This window comes from Amblyomma mixtum, chromosome 2, assembly GCF_055824585.1.
Source record: "Amblyomma mixtum isolate Tamu chromosome 2, ASM5582458v1, whole genome shotgun sequence".
Classification (NCBI taxonomy): domain Eukaryota; kingdom Metazoa; phylum Arthropoda; class Arachnida; order Ixodida; family Ixodidae; genus Amblyomma; species Amblyomma mixtum.
The window spans coordinates 316557154-316576191 of record NC_143013.1 but is presented as its reverse complement, the minus strand read 5'-3'; the positions used below and the strand labels follow the sequence as shown (position 1 = coordinate 316576191).

The 19038-nt window shown below is 50.6% G+C and overlaps 1 protein-coding gene across 1 annotated transcript in view; it reads left to right on the top strand.

Moving 5' to 3' along the window:
- LOC149365066 (uncharacterized) overlaps nt 1–19038 on the top strand; it is a 618748-nt gene that overhangs the window by 69077 nt on the left and 530633 nt on the right. The window contains exon 3 of the mRNA XM_089568779.1: nt 6436–6557. Coding sequence (XP_089424905.1) covers nt 6436–6557 — 122 coding nt within the window. The remainder of the gene's footprint in view (nt 1–6435; nt 6558–19038) is intronic.

The window sequence follows — 19038 nt, the reverse complement described above, 5'->3', positions numbered from 1 at the left end:
AATGACACACACACACATCTGTGAGGAGATTGTGCACGCTGCCTGGGCAGCGCTGAGATTCTCCCATTGCACAGCGAGGAACTACCGCCGGTGGTCTTTTCGGTCGCAACAAAAGCGAGGTCGCATTCTGAGCAACGAAAGATGCGCCCATTACTGATCGCATTCCTTTTTGTGGTGTGCCTGCCACTCGCTACGTGTGGCCATACATGCGCTCGGGAAGGGGCAGGTGGCGCCGTGAAAGCGGTGGACGTCTTGATCAAAGCTTCTTCCTCCGCTAAGCTGCGTGTTGCGGCTGTGAAATGGGCATGAAAACGTCCAGTGCAAGTCCCCTACTGTTGCGCACTGCAAACTCAGCACGCACTTTCAAAGCCGGGAGGGCGCGCGGGCGCGTCAGCGGCTCGGCCACCGTTCGTCTCTCGAGGCGGCTTCGTGACAGCCGAGGCTCGCTTCTCAGTTCACATCCGGCAGCCGCACGAGGCACCACGATCCCCGGGCCTCCGGGCTTTGTTGAGACATCTCTCCGGAAGGCCTGTCGCTTCGTGCTCCACCGACGGCGCTCCTGAGCACGCCTGGCAACGTGAGCAGCGGGCATGTCGCCGAGCGCCCCCTGCAGTAGGCGAAACAGATATTTGAAAGAGGTGGCTGAGGGCGGTAGACGGTCATGGGGGCAAGAAGTCCGAGCATTAGACGCGCGACAGATGTCTGGCTGTCGTTGTCTTTGCGACGACGAAGACGACGACGCAATCCGGCTTGACGGCTTCGTCTCTGCCGTGACGCCTCTGTTGGCCAAGCGCCCTGTCCTCAACGCATATCCGTTCTCTTAGTTTTGAGCGTCAAACGTGTACCACACGCCGGTTAGAGCGCGCGGCTGCTGAGTCCGAGGGCGCGGGTTCAATCCCGGCCGATGCGACCGCGTTGCGATTGCTGGGAAACGCAAAAGGCGCCCGCGTGCTGTGGGATTCTAGCGCACGTTAAAGATCCCCCAGTTGGTCGAAAGTATTCCGGAGCCCTCCAGTACGTCGCCTTTCAACCTCGCCTTTGCCTTTTCCCCCACTGCGCCTGTCGGGTATCCGCCGAGAAGTGAGAAGTTGCTGCATCTTTCCTTTCCTCAGAACACGAATGCTGAAAGGAGCAGATTTGGTAGCATTGTTTGCAACTGGCGGGCGGCTTGGTTTAGCGATCTGTCAACTTTGGAGAACGACACGTACAATTCCTATAACTTTTATACGCAGCCCGTGCAGTGTTAGCTACATACGTTACTTGGGGACGGTAAAATGTTTTCTACACTGCTTCGACGTATTCAGGTTTCTTGGGAAAGTACTGAGGATGGAACCAAGAGCAGGCAGTGAACCGGAGCAAACGGTTCTGAAGCTCACTATTGCTGATATACGGTTGGCCCCATACATACTTACGGTTAAATAAAGAGGTTAGCTCGCTCTTGTGCCGCCTTTCATGCGTTGATGCATTGTGTCCGGAACACAAAATGCACTCTTACCCCTTTTGGGGTTAGAAGGTTAGAAAGAGTAAACTTTATTGAGGTCCCAATCCTGGTTAAAGGTTTACGCCACATACTCATCCCTTCAGGCATCAGGGGCAAGACTAGAGAGGGAAGCCCGAAAAGGCAAGGACGTACACAGAAGCTAACAGGACAGAGCTAGCTTCTGTGTTCGTCCTCGTCTTTTCGCGCTAGTTGTCTTGGCCATTTGCATATCTGCATTAACTTGCCGCGCCTCATGGTAATGAGCATGCGTGTTAATTTTTCTACTCCATCATTAACTAGGCGCCATGATAGCTTTATATTCCACCACTTTACGCACGCACTCATACGTATGAATGCAGCTTTTTTTCCACGTACTATCGAAAGCTGGAACTCCCTGCCCGGCGAAATTCGTTCCCTTGCATTTCTGCAATTTTTGACTGCCATTGAATGTTAGTAACACACCAATGCTTTGTAGATGTATATTGTATCTTGAATGTACTTTTATGTATGTGTGCATGCATGAATCAACATATATACGCAACTGCATACCGCGTATGCCATATCCCTACTCCTGCAATAGCCCCTGCGGGGCTGCAGTATGTATAAATAAAAAAAAAATAATTAAAAAATTGTCTTACCTCTTAAATGTTGCCTCAATCTGGTCAGCAAACGCAAAGCAACCAGCAAGGCTAGGAATATCGGGGCTCGCCACAGTGTTCGCAAAGTGCAGGGATAAATTACGACCTGTCGTGTACTCGCTGTCGTTAACGAGCGTGGGAAATGGCGGCTTGAAAGTTTTTCCATCCTAGTTTGTTCTTTTTCTCTTGCAAGCGGCGTAGAACTGGTGGATGGATGGCTAATAAGCGACGTAAATGCTTATCAAAAGGATGGTTTCACTTTTACGCCTTTAGTCCCTGCCCCCTACTCTTCGTCATTCGTTGGCTCCTTGCAGAAGTATTTAACGAGAAACGGCGATCGATGTTTTAGCCACCAGGCACTGCCCTCGTTATTGAAAGGAACGGAGCAATTATCGGCCTTGTTTCTGCTGAATTCTTGAAATGGCGCGTATATTAAAATCTCACCCAGCAACCAACTTATTCAATTTTCGTTCTCGGCAAAAATTGACTTTGTGGTTCTTTCTGTCTATGTTGATGTTTGTCCGGCAGCAAAATCTAATTTAACCCCCCCCCCCCCCCCCCCCCTTTTTGGTTTAAACTCGTGACGAGAAGACCCAAAATGACGCTATGATCTCTGCTTGAAGGTGAGTGCGATGCAACTTAGCCTCACGGATCCGCACCCAAAAAAATATATGTCTTGAGGCACCGCAGTGTTCTTGCGAAAACAGCCGGTGGTTAGCGCCAACTGCATTTCATTTTTTTTGTCACTTTTTCTAGCTTAAGAAAGCTCAGTTTTCAGCAAATTTAACGTGTTTGTCTTCAGTACGCGATGCTCTGTCGGTATACAGTGAAACTTCAGTCTCAGTAGGGGTCCTCGAGACTCCCTCAAGCGCCTCTCACTTTCAAAACGAACATGCCGTTGAAGTCCAGTCCCCGCTCTGCATAGGCACGTGCTGACTCACACTTTTCCTCCACTTGCGCCTCTACGCTCGCCGCAGCCTCTGGCGAACACACGCGTCCCTTTGCGTCGCACTTGCGCCGCTGCAGTGTACCTGCATAAGAGCGTGACCCGAATACGCACTGCGCTCAAAGGAAGGCGTCAGACATCGGCGTAGGGGACAACCCAGTGTCAGGAGCGGCGACCAGTGCAACAGGCTGGATACTGCACGCTATGGGGTCCCGACATCCGCGAAGCATCTCATGGCGACACATGTCCGCTCCTCTGTGTCTGCGGAGCCGCGCGCCAGCGGGCACGCAGAGTCGACCCGGCCTTTGCAGCCAACCTGCGTTGACGTCTGCTTTGCGGTCTCCGCTGTCTTCGTTGTGTCGCTTGCCTAACGCCTTTCCTCGGCAGATAGCCCCGCTCCTGGGGTGGCCAGAATCTTTGACAGCAAGTTGATGCGGGTAGTGGGCCGGCTGACTAGGCGGATAATGTCCGTCCATCCAGTCCATCACGGTTGTTTCAAAGGAAACAGCGCGTTGCGTCATGCCTGATAATTAAATGCACTAGTAGCATTCGTGGTAAGGTCACCAAAGGACAAACGGAGGGAGTCAAGTTCGGGGTGCAGCGCGTATACTACATATTCTCTACGCACGCAACAAATTCCTTTAAACACTTGGAGAGAAACGTCGCGCACACCTGCCGCGTTCGGGCACGCAGGAAGGCTCTGGTCAATAGGCGCACGGAATGCATTCTGCGTGTGGTTTATTCGAACAAGCTCGGCGGCGTTCCTGGTTCCCGCTGACAATACGTCTAATAAAGCTCCATTTAGTTTGCCAGAGGGTGCGCGAAGAGAGGCGAGGAAAGAAGCAAAAAAATTACAAAAGACGGAACGAAATTCTTTGCTCCGGTTGTGATCCACAGCTGCGTCGCCCTGCGAGTCCACGCACACACTCCCTCCTTTCTCTCTCGCTCTCCATAGAAGTGTCAGCGCAGCCCGCGCGCGCGGTGTGCGCTCATCTGAAAGATTACGCCACCTGGACCGAGACAGGGTTCCAGCGGAGTTCCTCTCCTCATCGTCACGTGGGCCGGCAGGCAGACTCAGCAGCAGCAGCAAGTGGCGGCGGCGCAAGAAACAGCTCGCGTCGCTCACGCGTAGACCCCGGACGAGTTATGTCCGCAGTTTATATCTGCTGCGTGCCGCTAGAAAGCGAGCCAACAAGAAAAGCAAGCGCAGGCCACGAGCGGCAGCAGACGCGGCGACGCTGCCTTGCAGCTCTGGCGTTCTGGAACTTTAACCCGCTCGCTTCCCTGGCGCTTCAAAGAAAATGAGTTAAGCTGTGCTTTATGCGTCAAGTCCTTGGCTCTCACTATTGACGCTTGTAGTCGAAAAGGATTCTCGCGTGCACTTCCAGAGGTCATTAAGTGCCCCGAAGGTCGGGTGTCCTCTTGAGGCCTTCGTATGGAAGGTGAGCGTTCTGACCATTCTACAAAGCCATCGAGAAAGCGAGAAAGAACTGCGTACTGATTGTTATTTCTTGCTTGAGCATACGGTCGAGTTGAATGCTTCAAAACCATTACGCGACTTTTTTATTTGTCATTGCAGTCTGCCGCTGCGGCATTCTGTATGACAAGAACCTCACCGAGGAACCCCTGCGCCGCTCTTTGTAAAAATCTCGGAACTTGTAAACTGGTAACGTGGGTCTGCCCGTGTATTCTTAAAATGTTGGTTTCATTGCGGAGAAAGAACCTGCATTTTTGTTTGCTCTTGCCTGCATTCTTTTTGCATACCACTCCACCTTGAACTAGTTGCCGCTTTTGGCTCCTACGGTTAGGCCTTTTTATGCGTTGTTAGATCTCAGAACAGGCTGTGCGTTTGTGCAGCAAGAAACGCCGTCAGATGCTTTTCAGTTTGCCTCGCAGCAGCGTGACACAATCCATAAGCTTAGCATGAACTAAGCTATAGCTCACTTCGAGTTACGGCCTTCATATCTATGCCAAGATTGTGAGACCTTGACCTCGACCTTCCTGTGTGCTAGGACAGACATCGAGACACTCTTTAAGTATTTAAGACAAGTGCACAGCTTGAGCGTCAGACCGCTGATTCATTGTGAGTATCCCGTATTGTTACGGGACAAAGGGCAGTACGGACATGCTCTATACTGCAAAGTGAACTGAACTATCATTCTCCTTTCTTTCTCTTCCTTTCATTTATTCCCCTCCCTAAGTGTAAGGTATCCAGCTGAGCATTGCCAGGGTAGCCTTTCCCTTTTGCTCTCTCTATGCTCACAGCTGAACACTTTGGCCTATAGCAGTATTTGGTTTGGTTTGTGGGAGTTTCACGTCCCAAAGCTACTCAGGCTATGAGGGACGCTTTAGTGAAGGGCCCCAGAAAATTCGACCACCTGAGGTTCTTTGACGTGCACTGACATCGCACAGTGCACGGGACTTTGGCATTTCGCCTCCAATGGAAATGCAACCGCTGGGCCGCCGCGGTGGCACAGTGGTTATGGTGCTCGGCTGCTGGCCCGAAAGACGCGGGTTCGATCCCGGCCGCGGCGGCTGAATTTCGATGGAGGCGAAATTCTAGAGGCCCGTGTACTGTGTGATGTCAGTGCACGTTAAAGAACCCCAGGTGGTCGAAATTTCCGGAGCCCTTCACTACGGCGTCCCTCATAGACTGAGTCGCTTTGGGACGTTAAACCCCCATACACCAAACCAAAACCAAATGCAACCGCCGCGGCCGGTATCGAATCCGCGCCTTTCAGATCAGCAGCCGAGCACCATCACCACTGAGCCAGCACGGCGCGGAGGCCTAGCATTATTTACATACCCAAAGAGAAAGGGTTACCAAAGTAGGCGGGAGTGCGTGAGTCAGTGTGTGAGCGAGAGAGAGAGAGAGTTCCATAAGTATAGGTGAGCTGATGGTGTGTATGCCAGTTTCTGTATGTGTTGAAAGGGGGGGGGGGGGGGGGGGGGGGGGGGGGAGAGGTGGTCGATTGAGTAAGAATGGCTTACAAGAGCAACAGTGAACTGACTGAGCATGTGAGTGAGTGCACAATAGCGCTTTGTACTCTCGTGCCTAATTGTTCACGATAGAAGCCAGGAGTCATGGAGACCAAGGAGAGCATGGGGGAATCTTTTTCATTTTAGGGAATGTTGATTAATGAAGAAATTAATTGCGTAATCACATGAGACAGGATAACTTGTCTCTTATCTGGGATGATCAAGAAATTAATTTTCCTCTCTAATCAGCACCACCTTAAAAGGCAACAATCCTTCCCCCGTACTATTCTGGGCTTCAATGACTGCTGCTTCGTTTGCTTATGAGCCCGTCGTCTTCCTATTGTCGCCTGCTTGATCGCCCACCAAGTGATCCCTTTCTGTTGCGTGCGCAGACAGCGGCTGGGCGTCGGCGTCAGCGGCGACGTCGCCGGACGATTGCCTGATGGCGATGGCGCCCATCTACGAGAAGCCCAAGTCGGCCACCCTGCCGCCGATGCACCACCACACGCCCAGGGTAAGCGTGCCGGAACCTTTCCATTTTGCCCCGCCCGCGTTAGCGCTGTGTGCGGGGTGGCATTATGGACCATGCGATTGCTCACGAGAGCGCGGCGTATGCCTGCACCCAAGATTAGCAAGCGCACGGCGGTTACCTGCCTTGTGTGTATTCACAGTGGCGCTTTTTCTTTACTTTTATTTTTTTAATACACGTCCGTGTTGTCGATGTGGGTGTATATAGAGAAAGAAGACACTTTTAAAAAAACTTGTGGCCCTGCTACAATATGGGTTGCAAAACAAAAAACAAGGACACTTTTTCAAGGACTAATAGATTTCATTCAATACACAGGTGGCCGCAGAACAATGAAAATGCGTCGAATAATTTTATTTCATCTTCCATTGACCTGAGACCTGCGCCTGCACGGATAGGAACTGTTTTTGAATTTATCTATTGTTGTGTAACATAGTATACACCGGCACCATTGAAGTCGCTTCGCGCCTCCACCGGTAAGTATACGGCTGGCAAACAACTGCATCGGTAGATACTTCGTTGCGGTTCCAGAGTCACGTTCGAAGTTTCTCGATCGATCTCCCCCCGATACGCACCACCATTTCCCTCCTGCGCCGAGTTGCACGCGTGCCACGCGCGTATTTTACGTAAGCGGGCTGAATTGCCGCGCAAGGAGGCGAACGAAACAAACCAAAGACGAAACGCGCGTTGTGTAAATTTCGTGGCGCCCTTCTTTCGGCCTGTCCCCAAACCAACCGTTTTGTTCAAAGCCACAAAACTGCCGAATGGGGGAGACGCAGCAACGCTAAAAAGCAAATAATAATAATAATAAGCGGTGAAGAAGTTAACGGCGGGAGAGCACCGCCGTACCGACGGAAGAAGAGAGGAAAAGAGGAGGAGTGTAAGGTGAATCGGTGGGGGGGGGGTGTGTTGTATGGTGCATTTCCTCTTTTGTTGCTAGTTCTTTTTCTGTTTGTTTTTGTCTTTGTCTTCCTCTAATCGGGCGCCGGCTTCGCCGTTGGGACGAGCAGTGCCGATCTGTAGGGGCGTTCCGGTCGCGGTAAGTACGTGACCGCAATATCGACCCCAATCGAGGGGGCGAGAAGAGGTGTGTGCTGGCTGCTACGCTGAGTTTTTTGGTCGCGCGTCCCCTCTCGCCCTCTTCCACCGGCTGTCCCGTGCTCGTCGCGCCACCGGCTGAACCGGCGCTCTCGAATCTCTCGGATCTCCGCGCTCTGCTGGCGCGCCATACGGTTGCCTGGGTATCGGCTGCCTTGATCCTCTCCCTCTCCCCTGTGCGGCTTTATTTTGGCGCGCACGGAGAATCTGTCACGGTGCCCTCCTGTCCCTTATTTCAAACGCCCTCTCTGTTTTCTTACACGAGGATCGACACGTGCGCGTCCATACTTCGGAGTGCGTCTTTGGCTGCGCCGAAAAACGCGCGGAAAAGCCCATCGGGAGGTGCCGCGTCAAGGCTATTGAGATTACGCGCAGTGCACGCAGCGGACGTAACGCGATCGCGGACAAACAAAACATCGCGCATACCGTGACTGCTTGCGCTCGCACGGCTCAGAGTGCATCGCCGTAAGAGCTCGAATGCCGTCGCCTCTGTTCGGGCTCTGTTCGCCCCCACTTCACCCAGATACAGCCCACGCGGTGGAGTGGCGATGCCTGCTGGGCCGACGCCCTCTTCTTGACCCGCAGCGCCAACACTCGCCCCGCCTCGCACCCCTTTCGCATATTGTGTTTGGTGTTAATATAGAGTTAAATGTATCTTAAGTCAGAGGCCCCCTCAAGGAGGAGCGTCTTTCTTGCTCCCCTCGAAAACTAGAGGGTGATACGTTGAAACCTCGCGCTTGTCATTTTCGCATGCACGCGTAGTAACTCGGGAAATATTCATCAAAAAAGGCTAGCGCACCTTATTTGCTACAATGCTTTGCAGCGACATGTGTTCAGCTCTGTCGTTTCTTGAAGCTACGCAGATCAAGATGATCTGCAGTCCGTTGGACAAAGCCACAGTTCTACTAGATTCGCATTGCCTCTTGCGTTGCAGTTGTGGTAATGGCTTGATGCTGTGAAAGCGGGAGTGGGGACGTTCATCGTACGGCCCTTAGAGTTTCACTCCCTACGTCCAAACTACCTCCAGTTCTTGCAAGCGTAGCACGTTAGACTAAATGTTTTCATTTATTTACTCTAGTGTCCCGCGTGGGATCGGAGTGGGGCATCACGCAAGAAAAAACAAAGGAGATAACAGAATACGAAAGAACGGCATTTAAATGGCCTCTTGGGAATATATCATAACAAAAAGTTGCGTGAACAAAAAGTTCACGCAGCTAACGATGAGAACATTATGAACACAATATAACAGCTTTGAAACACCGAAGGAAATAAGTCATATTCAAGATCTCAAGCAAAAAAAAAAAAAAACCATGGAAATACAAAGAAGGCATAGAAGGCAAAGAAGACGCCCGAGAGCAGCAATTGGCAGGTGTCCCACAGCCGATGGTCTAGCCATTGCCGAGGTAGGGAAGGTAGGGAATAAGCGCGCATGACTCGTACTGCTGCTATTAAAGTTGTGCTTCAAGCTCTGGGTTTATAAGCTCACAATTATTGCGAAACCCTTCCCTACCTCGGCAATGACTAGACCATCGGCTATGGGGCACCTCCAAATTACTGTTCTCGGGCGTCTTCTTTGCCTTCTATGCCTTCTTTATGTTTCCTTGTTTTTTTTTGCTTGAGCTCTTGAATATGACTTATTTCCTATTTCAAACCGATGGCTTACGTACGTTCGCGTTACGTACGCTATTTTTCGAATTTAGCGTGCGTGCTCTTGCGTACGCCAGGAAAAATAGCGTTGTCAACATGGCGGCGCCCACGTCGCCCGCTTCGGAGAAAAGATGTCATGTTGTTGGGTTTTTAGACACGTTCATTGCCCTTAAATGGAACGTGTGATATTCGCTTTGCCTCCTCTCGCCGACATCAGAACGAATGAGTGAAAAACTTGCCCTATTTTGGATTCTGTGTAACGATTCTGCCGTTCCTAACCCTATGAAAACAACGCCGACTGTGGATTGGCTTGATTTGGATTTTTATGGCAAGGTAGTCATAGCCTTGCCAAAAGTAGTCGTTTCGGCCGTTTCGGCTGTAGGGCAGTAGGTGTCCGAGAGAACAGTAGTACATGCCATGACGTTCTTAAGAAAACTTGCTCGGTTCGGTTACCTATAAAAGTTAAATAGAAAGCTATAGTAGGATACAACTTAAAAAAACAGCAGTTGCTAACACTGGCCGAGGTCGGCGGCGCCTTGTATTACTCCGCTGGCCAATCGCAACTGTAAACGAAATCAGCTTTTTAATGTTTGACTATATCAGACAATCCATGTATGGAAATTCTAGAGCTGATAATTTTTCTCTTTTGATAAAACTTCTTGTTGACGTAACAAGAAACGTTTAAGCAGCGGACTACGTTTTTGTCGTGGAGGAATTCTGTGCGCGGAGGCTGAATGTGGGCGGAGCTTCACTGCAGACTTAAGTTGTATCCGACTATAGGCCCTGCCTGCCCTGCCTCGACTGCGCAGTGCGCGACTCATCGGGGACGCCATGCAACCGGCTATCTACGTGATACGACTTGGATCAGCTTGGCCAGTGCCTTGGCTAACCGCGAAAAATAAGACACAAAATGTTTTTACATTATAACACCAGATGGCGCCACTGCGGCCTTAGCTATCGTTGCGTTCGGGCGGTTGTACGGTAAACTAAAAGTGTTCTTGCGACTTCCGCAGTAACCTCCCGCTAAATGCTTGCGTATAGCGTACGTAAGCGCTCATACGCTATACTAAAACTCTCTACTGTCATTCCGTGCAGTCACTCGCTTTATGACCCGCAACTCTGGCGACATTCGTGCCGCAGTTGGCGTTCTATAGCAGTTGAATGCGCAGTTACTGTGTAAACAGGTATCCTGTAAAGAACTGTCCCTTTCGGTTCAGTTCAGTGCGTTTTGACACAGCGTGCATGAGCATGCGTTGTGGAGTTGACAGCTGAATTTACTGATTTGTTTATATATGCCGCGATGCCAAGTGTAAGTTTAGTACGGTGGAGTTACAGCTCGTTATATATTTCTTTATTCTAAAAAAAAACAGCAGCAAACAAACAAGCTTAAAGGCTATACCAATAACATAAACTATCACGTGATCGCATCAATACGAGAAATACACGCATGAGAAATCGCATATCAAGCCGGAAGGAAAAAGAATGCCGCAATTCTACGTAATTGTCAGGTTTCCTCTGTTCATTAGTAGTTGATTGAAGTAAAAATAAACAGTACTGGTAGCGCGGACATTCGGTAGAAAGGGATCACTTCCGACGCTGCCCTTGAGTCTTTTGTACGCACACCGCTCCCTCGCTCTTCCTGCCCGCCTAGCACGTGAGGTGGTGTTTCCCTCTGCATGCGCCGTCCCGTCGCAACGCACTGAGCTCTTGCCTGCCCGTGGACGTTCTTTTGGGCTTGCCTCGGCGTAGTGGCCGGTCCTCGAGCGCGCGCAGCCTTGGATGGCGCGCTCCTTTCCGTGTCCGGCCCGGCAGGAATTAACGCAGCTCCGGCTCTCTCTCTCTCTCTCTCTCTCTGCACCACGCTCCACTGCGTCCGAATCGAGCTGGCCAGCCTGGGATTGTCGTGGGCGTCCCCGCATCGCGGCACGCAGTAGTTGCCACAATTATTGTCTTTTCTTCTTTTGTCGCCAGGTAAGAATTGCGCCAAGCGTGCACGTGTTTGGAGAAAAAAACAAACAAACCAAAGGGACCACGCGTTGAGTGGCTTCCCGTCCAAATCTGCGCTCACTTTCCCGCACCGGCCGCCGGCTGCTGAAGCTCGTGTTTCGGCGCTGCTGCTGTACTCTCGCCGGCTAATGGAGCGCGATGCATAATGCAGCGCCCTCTGCTGTGCGCTCCGCAGACGAGTCGCCTTGTATGGGTGATCCACACCTCCGCCCTCTACCCCATTCCCCTCCTTCCGATACCTCACCCGCGATAGCTAACGCCCGATTTACCGTTAAAGGTCAATGGCCCCTTCGTTTCTGGGCGCATGAACGGCGCCACCAGCCGCCATTCTGGTGTCGGGAAGAGCCGTTACTCGGGCAATTTATTCGATGTCTGATTTGTGGGCGAGTCTCCACTGCAGGAGCAGTCCGTGAAGGCCACTTCTGGCCTCGAAAATCTAATAGTCTGAATAAAACTAAAAAAAAAAAATCCAACGGCGAGATACTGGGAGAAGGTAGTCCGAAGAAAACGTAGTGTATGTATTAAATCTGGTTTATTGGTTTATTGGGGTTTAACTTCACAAAGCGACTCAGGCTATGAGGGACGCCGTAGTGAAGGGCTCCGGAAATTTCCACCACCTGGGGTTCTTTAACGTGCACTGGCATCGCACAGTACACGGTCCACTAGAAATTCGCCACCATCGAAATTCAGCCGCCGCGGCCGGGACCGAACCCGCGTCTTTCGGGCCAGCAGCCGAGCGCCTTAACCACTGAGCCACCGCGGCGGGGTATTTATCAAATCTATCACGAACAAAAATTATTACGCAGTACTCCTAGTTCTATGGAAAGGTACCATCGTTTGGGACCAGTACTAGCCCCTTACCCATTACCCCTTCCCCAGTAGTCATTCATCACTTTTTTACCTCAACCACAGCCCGACGCCGAACGATCATCCAATGCATCCAACCCGGAAATAGTAGGTGGCTATAGCTCCAGTTATCAACAAAACATTTTAAGGCAGATGGGGTGTTCTTTCGTGCTGAAAATGTGCTGTAGATCTTACTGCTGTAATAGTAGGCGTGTTTCAGTAATCAGGATAACCGCGATGGTTATTTTCTTAGTTGCTAATAGATAAAAAAAAGGTTCTACTTGCTCATCGTTGCGTTTCTTCATTGATCAATCTCGATGAGTGTTGCAGCAATTATTCCTATAAAAAAGACATACCTAGTTACCTTTTAATCGCGCGTATAGCATCGTTTATGGAGCTAGTGGTATTCAGCGGCATACTTTTACTGAGTGCCGCAAAATCTGGACGCTCGTCAATTGCGCGCTATCGGCAGCTGCCCTTGATTCACATCGCGCTAGAAGCTGGGAAATATGCGTTAACGCTGCTTTTGTGGCTCTTAAAAGTGCGATATGTGCGGCTGTTCCTCGTCCAAAATATTTAAGATGCGGCAATTGCGGCCACGATAGCCCTGAAGCAGGAAGGTTAGACTTTTAAAGAAATAACAAGTCCTGTTCTCCTTGGGGGGACGCAACACGTTAAAGTACATTCCGAGGCACAAAACGTGACACATTAGATGTCCTTTTTCATGCTCTTGAGTTCCCTTTTGTGCTTCACTATTTCATTGCTGTAATCGTTCCAATATTTTTTTGTTGTGGTTTGAAAGAACGAGACCACAAAACTAAAACGAAGGACCAGGGGAACGGAAAGTAACGTACAAGATGAAATATCAACTCGCCCAATATGCTATGTTGCTAACGGCCGCGGTGGTCGAATTTCGATGGAGGCGAAATTCTAGAGGCCCGTGTGCTGTGCGATGTCAGTGCACGTTAATGAACCCCAGGTGGTCGAAATTTCAGGAGCCCTTCACTAAGGCGTCCCTCATAGCCTGAGTCGCTTTCGGACGTTAAACCCCTACAAACGAAACCAGACCAAACCAAACCATTTTTTATCCTGCATGAGTGTAATATGTGCGTTTGCGTGCTTCTGTCTTCAATTGTGGAGGTCGTTAGACACACGCACGCACACGCACGCACGCACGCACACACACACACGCACACACACACACACACACACACACACACACACACACACACACACACACACACACACACACACACACACACACACACACACACACACACACGCACACACACACACACACACACACACACACACACACACACGCGCGCGCGCGCACGCACGCACAGCGCCGCCGCGGTGGCCCAGTGGTTACGGCGCTCGGCTGCTGGCCCGAAAGACGCGGGTTTAACCCCGGCCGCATTTCGATGGAGGCGAAATTCTAGAGGCCCGCCTACTGTGCGATATCAGTGCACGTTAAAGAACCCCAGGTGGTCGAAATTTCAGGAGCCCTTCGCTACGGCTTCTCTCATAGCCTGTGTCGCTTTGGGACGTTAAACCCTCAAAAACCGTAAAACCAAAACACACACGCACTCAGACGCACACACGCGCGCGCGCGCGCGCTCGGAGAGAGAGAAATATATGGGCGTCAAGGTATGCGCTAATTTTTTAAGAACCAAACAGCCCGAGGTAATAGCGCCCACTTCACAGGAGAAAGCGCGACGTTATAAATCTCCAACGCATTAAAATGAGGAGAGGTTAGAAGGAGAGGCAACCGGAGAAGGTTCTCGTACAACACTTGGAGAGTTCCCCTAAAACTTTGGACTAGCCTTGCTCCTCACCTCGATCAGAAATAAGTCCGTGTATAATTTAATTCTAATTTTTGATTCCTTGCTGTCAATTCAAATTTGTTATGTTTGTTACTTCCGCATTTTCCTGTAACTGCTTGTGTGGGAGTAATGAAATAAAAAAAATTATGTCATAATGTCATAATGGCAGCTTGGTCGACTGGTGGAAGAGGCCGTTTGAAGCCGGAGTTTAAAGGGATATCTCTCAGGCTGTCTCTCGGGTGCGCCCAGCATTCACGACGGGCCTGACGCGTTGCAGTGAAGTTTAGCGTAGAGCTGCTCAGCTTACGTACTGGCATCATAGCACGCCTTCATTTAAGAGCGATAAAGGGCCATTTGGCTGAATTGTACGTTGATAGATAAGATAGATAAATAGTAGCTGGTCCTTTTAATTGGAGTGGCGACAGTCATCACCTCCCAATTAATTAAAACTACCAACTTGTGTTCTTCGCGTCCATGGCGCCGATTTCCTTCTCTCTCTAGCAAAACTTTTTTACAGCTCTCCTTCATCAATCTTGTGAGCTCCTCTTACCTGTTTTTGCTTTCTGAAAGTTGGCGACACCTTGTCTGTATTTAAACCCTAAGGAACCGTGGATTTCTCTGATGTCCTCATGTACCGGGGGTTGGAAGGTATTACACAGGGTAAAAATACCCTCGCTCATTTTTCTGAACGATGCCATTTTCGGCTTCAATGCTGTTCCATCGTTGCAGGCTGTGCAGCATTTACCATTTCGCTTCATGCCACTGTGTTTGCTCTTAATTATTCTTTTTTCTTTTTCTAAAAGAATAACTCAGAATTGCTTCGCTTTTACGAGAGCAATTGTTTTAGGGGCTTTGACGATCTCCTGTCAGTGATTTTAGGGTGTAATTGTTAGATTGTATCAGATTATTTTCTTTTGTAGTGCCCAATGTTAATTCCATGTTTTTCAGCTTATTTGTTGACGATTAGTGGTGCTATATCTTTTAGCTGCGCCTTCTATTTGGCGGCTACTGTCACGTAGTGGTCTCCTGGGCCGCAGTCAAGCTGCTTGAGAAGCTTTTAGCCCAGGACGCCATCCAGCTTCCTTTCTGGAAAATTAAAATTGATTGATTGATTGATTGATTGATTGATTGATTGATTGATTGATTGATTGATTGATTGATTGATTGATTGATTGATTGATTCCAGTATAGGCAGGTGTATTTCTCCCACCGAGGGGTGCATATGGGGCGTCCCAAATTTATGGACTCCATAACATCGCCCCATTATGCTAGCGCGAGAGCTGACTAAATTTTGTACGTGGTGATCGTGGCGTTATGTGTTTTCAGGCGTTTTTGGGCAGAAGGTGAACTTTGTAGCTATGCGGTTCTCCAATCGACACACACACGATCCCCGAGGAGTTGGTTCTTTGTGTACTTTTTTCGGTTGGCCATCGTGGCTTCTCTCTGCCTCGCTTGTACTGCTCAAGCTGATAGCGCTGAGATGAAACCCGAACTACTTGAATCTGGCTGAAGTGATTCACTAACGAGGAGTCAAGTAAGCTGCAGCAGTCGCTTTTACGGGTGCGCTATCTTTCCAGCAAGAGCAAACAAAGTAAATAAACAATCCCAAGCTGAGAAATGGAAACGCATTCCGGACAGCTCAGAGCGGAATGCGACGGAGTCAGAGCGACGAAGTGCACCACGCCCATCTTTCTGCATAGCTGGCCGAACGGTAGTCATTACTTTCGTGCGGGAATTAATCAGCTTCTCTCGGGGCCAAGTTGAAGGGGAAGTGCGGAAGAAAAAAGGGAGACCTTGAACAAGCGCCGCTGCCGTCAGTCCTCATCTCGCGCAGAAGAAAGGCCCCGCGATATAGAGACAGCGGCGAAATGCAAGAAGTGCCTACGGTATATAATCACTTGGGGCTGACGTCCAAACGAGGGGCTAATTGCCGGTGCAGGCATTCGCTCGAGTTCCAGTTGATTTTGTGCGCACATATATATACGTATATACTTCGTCGAAGGTCTCCTTCACACACAATTACTGTACCGACGCCTTCTGCGTGCGGAGTATCGGTGTGCCCGCTCTCTATATAACTCACTCTCACAATCTTGGAAAGAGGGGCAAAAGCAGAGAGAGAGAGAGGGGGGGGAGAGAGCAATGAGGGAGCCTACAACGCCGGGCGTCGTCAGCACGCGGATTCGGACAGCAGGTGTGTGCCTTGTCATCTCGCATTCGACCCGGAAGCATTGCTGTCCCGACAAGGCAGAGCGTAGCCACGTCTCGGCGTTGTCTCCGCGAGGCGCTGTCGCCGCAGAGAGGGACGCTCGATTCGCAAGTCGGCCGGGCATGAGCAGCGCGCGAACGCGGGAGAGGAAGCGCGGCCGGACGAGGGCCGCCGGAGCGCTGAAGAAAGGCAGCCAGAGACTGGCGGACACAAGAGAAGCCGAGAAGCGATGCCTCGATCGAAGGGAGCTCCGCCTGCAGTGCGGCCAGGAGTTGAGTCGGTGGCAGTAATTGCTGGTTGCAAGACTAGCCCGTGGCGAACTCCCATTGTCGCTACCGCTCGGCGGTGTTGATAAGTGAGCCGACAGGGCAGTATAGTGTGGGGCGAGGGGGATTTATGTGTGTGTCGGCTTTGTATCGACTCGGAGCTGCTGCAGCGCACTGGTGTTTGTTCCCTCGAACGCCGAAAGTCTAAACGTCACTTTAAATTTAAGAGCACTCCAGCGCCAGGCGCCAGAGCCACTGCTGAACCGCAATACTTAAAAATGCTGCAAAAGGGTACATGACGTGGTCGGCGTAGTTTTATTCCAGGCTATTCTATGATACTTTTTTTTTCATATTTAGGTGCACTTGTAGTGAGTCTATGGATCAGGTGCGTCTCCTGCATGCTCTATTGGGCGACCGTTTGAGAGCAATTTGCTGACGACAAATTTCTGAAGGATTCGCGATAAGCTCTTTCCAAAGTGTCTCAGGGAAAGGGCGGTAATGCGTGCACTCCGAAGCCGCAAAGTGTAGTTCCGTTTTGTCTATGCAAGTTGAAGAAAGAAAAAGCCGTCGGTACTGCTTGTCACGATACCTGTGCCAAAGGAAGAAAACTCTGGTGAAGAGCCGCTAAACGAACGGGACAACCGAATAAAAGCGACTTGTCCGGCGAGAGAATATCAGAACACGACGGCTTACGCAACAGCCATTCGAAACTCGGTCGGTTGCCGCCCAGCTGAGACAGGGGAGCTTAAAATCCCCGAGCTCTGATTCCGCCGGCGCCGCCTGCACCCGGTGGACGCCCTCCGATCTGTGTGTAGCAGGCAGATCGAGGCAGTCACTTCCTCCCCGATTGTCGCGGCTCACGTCTGCTCTTATCCGAAGGGATTCAATCGAAGCTTCCTTTCGATCGGAGCAGCTTACAGTCACTCAACGTCCGCGGCTCAGCGAAGCACCTCCGCGTGAAGCTCGGAGCTGTGCACGCGCGATGGCCGTACGGCGAGCTGCTTGCGACGGCCCATGCGGGAAGCGTCCGCTAGTCGTCGTGAAGAGGAGGGGGAGAAGAGAGCACAGGCCGGTTCCGACCACCTGGCCTCACCTCCGGCTTCAGCTCTGCTCTCTCGCTCTGACAGTCGGAAGTCACGGTTGCGGGATGACGAATTCGAAGCCACTCCTCTCCGGACCAAAGCGCTGCACGCGGCATAATGACGGTGTTTAGGAGGCGACGCGGACGCTCGAGAAGAGGGGGACCTGCCGTCTCGTTCGCGGGCCTCACCTGCGCCGCGATTTTGTTTATAACCTCTGCCGCGCCGGCACCGTTGGGCGAACTAGTGGAGCGAGAGAACACTCCCTTCTCTTGCCTTTCCTCGTCGTTTTCAATATGTGCTCGCGTCGCGCGGATACGGTATAGTACGCGATAAGTATGCGTGAGCGAGGAAGTCGCCTGACAGCCGAGCGCGAGACCGTGCTGCCTCGTTGTGCGGCGATTAGTCAGCAGTAATTGCCGCGACACAAGTGGAGCGGAATATTCACTGGTAATATGCAATTTGAGTCATTAAATGGCAGTGCTCTTTTAAATAGTGCCCGAAATAGGCCACACGTCGCCAGCGGAGCAATGCATTATCTTGCAACAAAGAAAGTGCCGGGAAGGAAGCTTCAAGGTAAGCACAGGAGCGAGACATAATGAGGAATATCTGCAAACCTTTCAGCGCTCTCGGTATATTACGGCACCAAGGAAAAAATAAAATTGCATCCGACTCTCAAGCTCCGCTGTAAGGGTATGACGCAATAGATTTAGCTGGTTTAGGTTTGAAGGTTTGAAGGTTTATTTCCGCAACTAGGTGTTGCGAGGACAGCCAGGGAAAAAGCTGTATAGACAGCTTGAGAGGTCCTGGCTTCCTCTTACAGTGCAGCATTGACGGCGGCGGATTACAACATCAAACAAAATGCAAGGAGAAAAAAACACGTATGTTCGGTACATACGACACATGTACGTTCAGTACGCAGTACATTCTGCTTGTAAAGGAAAAAAGAACTACATTAGATCAAAGAGCCTATAAAGGCAAACACAGGGAGGAGAAAATAAAGGACAGAAAATTGACAGGTGCACTCAAGATGGTAATAGCGAGAAAAAAAAAAACTACACGAACATTTGGGGCAATTCTTTCAGAGAAATATTGGGTACATCAAGATTCTTGTAGCAGTACAACTCGTTCAGAAGTGTCGGTAAGGTATGCTGCAACATTTGTTTGCCATAGTTTGTGCGGAATTTCTTAACATTCCAAGGCTCTGCTACGCGGGTTACGCCGATTTACGCGGAATTGGTCATTCTCGACTTTACATTCATATTGTAATAATGGAGTGATTGCTCACTGACATCCACCCCGAGTTACAAATCTAATCCACCTTGGGGGATTCCCCTAAAACATTTGGCCAACACTGTTCCCACTTCGAGTTATTGATCAATTCGCTCTCGCCCTACCATAAGCTTGGCGTCCCGGTTAGCTCAATTGGTAAAGCGACTGCTCCGGTGAAGCGGTGGTCCCGGGTTCGAACCCCGGACCAGGACGGTTTTTTCT